The sequence below is a fragment of the Oryza sativa genome, chromosome 12, assembly GCF_034140825.1.
Source record: "Oryza sativa Japonica Group chromosome 12, ASM3414082v1".
NCBI lineage: Eukaryota > Viridiplantae > Streptophyta > Magnoliopsida > Poales > Poaceae > Oryza > Oryza sativa.
The window spans coordinates 538,442-544,441 of NC_089046.1; the positions used below are offsets into that span (position 1 = coordinate 538,442).

Here is a 6,000-nt window from a genome sequence, read left to right on the forward strand (position 1 = left end):
TAACTTATCGGCTGAAACCCCGATGAAACTCTTATTGGAAATCAATAACCAGGCTAGAGATTATGGTTCTAAGAATGACTTAGTAGATCGAATGTACTGATGCAGCACTAAGTATGAAAATAAACATAATATGTAGATAATCAAGTCAAGCCCTTGACTGATTCTCAGGGTGGTAGATACCTTTGGTAATCTAATCTGGTAAAGTGATTTTAGCCGATACCGACATAAACCTTAAAGTGAATCTCAGCCGATATAAGTAAATCGAATTAACAAACTAGATTAACTAAGATATATGATAAATAGTCCCATCTAATTACCATATAATTGATGTGTCCCATCTCTAGTACCCTTACATGAACTATACATTATGGATGCTCTTAATACTGTTGAGGGACCAGGGTTCCCAAACCGCCGGGGCCGGGGTTACCGCGCCCCAGCGGTAAGCACGGTTACCGCGCGGTAACCGTGGCAAACCGTATAAAATTTATGAAAATTTTAAATCAATTTTAAAATTTATTGAATTTAAGGAGGCTACCGTGGATTTTCTTTTATTGCCGGCAGTTTTGGGAACCCTGTGAGGGACTTGATTTACACTGGTTTAATAAGTTAGGGAACGCTTTATGTCTGATTATTTATTTTAGGGATACGAGTTTATGCTTTATGTCAGATTATTTTTTTTAGGGATACGAGTTAAACTCGACGTATATTGAGGGATTAAACTAAACTTGTTCGGGAAGAAAAATGACCACCATTCCACAAGAAAGTCTCTGGGCCGACGGCCCATGGCCCAGAGGAACCCCTGAAAGCTAGCACGAGCAGGCGGCTTGACCTAATCCATCCCAGGGGTTGCTAAGGCTCCGCCGCCGCCGTTGTTACTGCTGCCTTCTTCAATTCCGGTGTAGATCTGGGGAGACCCATCATCAGCCTTGCAGATCAGCTTTCCATCAAACTTGCTCGACGATCGGCCGCCGGTAATCTGCATCCTGATTGTCCTAGATTGACAAAGGCATATCTGCGATCCTAGATTGAGAGCACACCCCACCCTAGTGCTGGTGCTGAATTTGCTCTTGCTCTTTCCATTGCATTGCATTTCGTTTCGTTTCGTTTTGTTTTGTTTTCCCTAGATGTATCTCTCTTTGAGCAATAATCAATCCTATGCTGGCCTTAAGTTGTAGTAGTAGTTGTTGTTGTTGTTGAGAAGGGATGGGCATGGCCCGACGATTTCTGAACCTGGTGGTGGAGAGCAATCGCGATGGCCTGTATTCGCTGCGGCGCGTGCCTGCGAATCGCCTCTTGTACCCATCAAGAAGAGCAGCAGAGGCAGCAACGGCCAAGTCGGAAGAAGAAGTGAAGGCGTACAAGGAGCATGAGGGTAGGAGGCATCCAGGCCTGCACTTTATGGAGCGATTCGGGCAGTTTCCGAGTCCGATGATCAACTTCCAGGCGTCCCCGACATACGAGCACAGCAGCAGGAATCTGGAGTTGGCCACCCTCCTCGGCGACGATGAGAACAAGATCCTCACCGTGGATAACAGCGGGCACACCCTGCTATTCGACACCGTCTCCTACTCCGTGGTGAAGTTCCCCTCCCTCAAATCCAACAAGGGCCGCGGCGCCATCTCCCTCCCTGTCGACCGTGCCGCTCCCCAAGAACCTGACGGCCTCTACGTCATGAGCCCCACCGCCGATCCTCTCACCAGCGATTGCTGCTTCGAGGTGCTCAACTACGGCTCTAGGGGCTTCCATGAGAGGGCCCCTTCCTGGCTCCCTCTGCCGCCGCTCCCCTCTGCCAGCTACACCCACGCCAACCTTGTCTCCTGTACGGTGGTTGGCTCCACCATCTTTGTTTCTTCCACCGCCCCCGAATGCGGCACTCATGCCTTCAACACACTCACCGGTGAATGGCACCATGTTGGCTACTGGACGATGCCGTTTTATGGCAGAGCTCAGTATGTGCCCGACCTCAATCTCTGGTTTGGACTCTCTGCCCGACACCCTTACAACCTCTGTGCTATTGATCTCTCCAACGCCCATCTGCACCCACCCGATGTCCTGCAAACTTGGCTTGACCTCGACATACCTAAATCCTGGTCGCCCTCCAAGCTCAACCTCATCAGCCTCGGCTCTGGCAGATTTTGTGCTGCCAAGATCTTTCGTTCCAATATGCCTGCTGCTGCTGCTTTCCTAGATGATTCCGATGACGACGACGACTATACTGTTGACTCTCATGTCATCCCTACGGATTTTGCTGTCTTCACTGGCCTGCATATGGTGCGCCGCAATGGTAAGGATGGTCAAGAGCAGATCCAAATGATCAAGCACAAGTCCATCTTCTACACCTTCAACAGCTATAATATTGAATGGGTTATCTGAATCTAACCTAGCATTGTTCCATAGAAGCAGGATGTGTAAAAAATGCACAGATATGGTAAGGGATTATAACACTACGCTAATTTTAATCAGTTTAATGCACAGAGATATGGTAAGGGATTATAACACTGCGCTAATTTTAATCAGTTTAATCCATAAGAATATCCAAATTATCCAAAGCTTAGCCTTACTCAATACGTGAAATTTGAGGTTTGCAATGTTCATGGTTTACAAACCGGGGCAGTATGAGTTCAGAATCTTGTAAACGACTAGTTCACATGCTAGCCTACAGCAATGCGGAAAATTGAACTCAGGAAGTAGCATAAATGTGTGCACACGAATAAGCACTCGTGTGTGTGTTGGGGGTGGGGGATGTAACATGCCTTTGCCATCTCCCCACACTTCAAAATTACATACAAGTTATATAGTATAATTACACTACGATTATACTATAATTATATCTGTCAAATTTTTAAAGAAAATTTGTTGACAAATGTATAGGTAGTCCTTTCAATCAATATGTAACAAGATGGGTATAATTGATATCTTTTGCCCATCTCTAGATTTAGAGGGAGTGTTGGGGAAAATATGCGATGTACCTAGGGCCTATGTGTAAAATATTTATCTATTTATTATATTATTAAGACTCGAAAAGAAGGCACCACGTTCGCTGTGGAGGCTAGAAATTCCCACATTAATCGGAGAAAAAGAAAAAAAAAGAGTCCAAGTAGAAATACAATCTAAAAAATAACTGAAATTCGGAATTAAAAATAAGCAATATTAAAAGAGGAGTCCATATAAGAACCCAATACGTGATTAATTAAAATTCAGAATAATAAATAAATAAATTGCTGAAATTAGAAGAAAAGAAAAAAGAGAGTTTGAGTAAGAATACAAATTTAAAATTACTAAATAGATTTACTGTACAAAAGATAATCACATCAATCTAATTATGGATCATACCATCCGTACTAGGAGCTGCAGCAGCAGAAAAATAATACAGTGCCCTCATTTCATACAAATCCATATATAAGAATCTAATACGAGATTAATTAAAATTTAAAATAAAAAATAAAATAAAATCTGAAATTAGAAATAAGAAAATAAAAGAAGAGTTCAACTTGGATTGGAATGCAATTTAAAAGTAACTGAAATTCGTAATAAAAAATAAAGACTATTTAAAGAATACACCATCTGGAACACATAATGAGATTAATTAAAATTCCAAATAATTAATAAAATAAATTCTAAAAATAGAATAAAACAACTAGGAATATAATTTATAAATAAAATCTATCGGAACGAAAAATATGGATATTTCAAAAAAAAATCATCTAGAACACAACGATGATAAATGATAATAAATATTGAAGAAGTAACAGGGTTGTAAAGGAGTAGAGTGGTGACAGTTGATGAGACATCTAAAAACTATTAACAAAACCCCATATAGAATCCCAATGACAATTAAAAGGAGTGACTACGGACATGCCGTTAAGTAGAATGGTCACGACGGGTGGCGGGATTTCCAAAAAATTAAAAAATAAACCTCAATGATAATCACATTCGATTTTAAAATCTCAAATATAATAAAGAGTGGGAAGAAGCAGGCGAGCCGTAGAGGAGTACAAATGGTTTGGTGGGACTCTAGAAAGTAAAAATTGAACTCAAACGATAATTATGTTCGATTTTTAAAATCCCAATGACAATAAAGAGAGGAAGCAGCGGATAGGCCGTAGAGAAGTATATTGGCAGCTTTTAACGGGACTTCTAAAAATAAAAAAATGAAACCCAATGAGACAATAAACTCAAAAAAACTATAAAACTATAAGATCCAATTTTTAAAGGTTAAAAGGAGAATGAATATAAGCCATGGTAGATCGAACAAGCAAATAAAGATAGGGTGACAAAAAAGTAAGGGGTAACAACTGATGTGACTTTTATAAAAGTTACAACATTAGAAATACGGGGATGATATGGTTTGGTCTTTCAAAGTCTTAAGACAATGAAATATCTATTGAATAAATTATAAGTAAAATCATATTAAAAATAGATAATTTTGTATGGGTGCTAGCCGCGCAATTGCGCGGGCCACCCGGCTAGTTATATAATTAAAGGAACAGAAAAAGGAGCCTCCACGTTCGCTCTCATGGCCTAGAAATTCTCACATTAATAGGAGAAAAGAAAAAACAGAGTCCATATAGAAATATAATTTAGAAATAACTGAAATTCGAAATTTAAGGAATATTAGAAGAGGAGACTAGAGTTCATATAGAAATACACTTTAGAAATAGTTCAAATTTGGAATTAAAAAATAAGGAATATTAGAAGAGGAGTATAGAGTCCATATAGAAATACAATTAGAAAATAATAGAAATTCTGAATTAAAAATAAGGAATATTAGAAGTAGAGTATAGAGTTCATATAGAAATATAATTAAGAAAAAAAAAGAAATTCGGAATTAAAAAAATAAGAAATATTAGAAATAGAGTATAGAGTCCATATAGGAATTTAAAACTAACTAAAATTCGGGAAAAAAAGGAGCCTTCACACGTTCGCTCTCATGACCTAGAAATTCTCACATTAATCGGAGAAAAAGAAAAAACAGAGTCCATATAGAAATACAATTTACAAATAGCTGAAATTCGGAATTAAAAAATAAGAAATATTAAAAGAGGAGACTAGAGTCCATATAGAAATACAATTTAGAAATAGCTGAAATTCAGGATTAAAAAATAAGGAATATTAGAAGAGGAGACTAGAGTCCATATAGAAATACAATTTAGAAATAATTGAAATTCGGAATTAAAAAATAAGAAATATTAAAAGAGGAGACTAGAGTCCATATAGAAATACAATAAGGAAATAACTAAAATTCGGAATTAAAAATAAGGAATATTAGAAGTAGGGTATAGAGTACATATAGAAATACAATTAGGAAATAACCGAAATTTGGAATTAGAAATAAGAAGTATTAGAAGTAGAGTATAAAGTCCATATAGAAATACAATTAAGAAAAAAATAGAAATTTGGAATTAAAAAATAAGGAATATTAGAATTAGAGTATATAGTTCATATTGGAATTTAAAACCAACTAAAATTCGGAATAAAAAGGAGACTCCACGTTCGCTCTTATGGCCTAGAAATTCTCACATTAATCAGAGAAAAAGAAAAAGCAGAGTACATATAGAAATACAATTTAGAAATAGCTGAAATTCAGAATTAAAAAAAAAGAATATTAGAAGAGGAGACTAGAGTAGTTATTACACATTAGTAGTTTTGAAAAGTTATTGCAAAATTTAAAATTATGTTGTCATTGCAATATATTTTAATAATATAATGAGAAAACATATATGCTATTATATATGCTATTATATGAGAGAAAATATAATGAGACTAGCCGCGCAATCTGCACGGGCAACCGTGCTAGTTTAAAGAATAGGAGGAAGGGGTATGCAGGGCAGCCAACCCTAAGAAAAATCCCCAAACCAAACAATAGTGTTATAACTAACAAGGCATGTAAAGAGATGAAATAGAACAGTAATGGGATTGTATCCCGTAAACATGAAATATTTTTTTTACTGTACACGTGTGTTTTGGTTAAAACAAATCACTTGAAGGGATATCTAGCTG

At 37.3% G+C, this 6,000-nt stretch overlaps 1 protein-coding gene across 2 annotated transcripts; it reads left to right on the forward strand.

Moving 5' to 3' along the window:
* The first annotated feature begins 831 nt into the window (after positions 1–831).
* On the forward strand, positions 832–2,493 carry LOC4351285 (uncharacterized). Of its 2 annotated transcripts, none has more exons than XM_066306475.1 (2): positions 832–971; positions 1,182–2,493. In XM_066306475.1, exon 2 carries the CDS (start codon positions 1,204–1,206, stop codon positions 2,371–2,373), a length of 1,170 nt encoding a protein of 389 aa, XP_066162572.1. In that variant the 5' UTR covers positions 832–971; positions 1,182–1,203; the 3' UTR covers positions 2,374–2,493. The 2 variants fall into 2 exon arrangements, with proteins under 2 accessions (XP_066162572.1, XP_015618590.1); XM_015763104.3 differs by having other exon boundaries at positions 1,202–2,493.
* Positions 2,494–6,000: the final 3,507 nt, after the last annotated feature.

Bases quoted from the DNA above. Each gene is read 5' to 3' on its own strand.
- LOC4351285 (XM_066306475.1), top strand. From the start codon at position 1,204: ATGGGCATGGCCCGACGATTTCTGAACCTGGTGGTGGAGAGCAATCGC.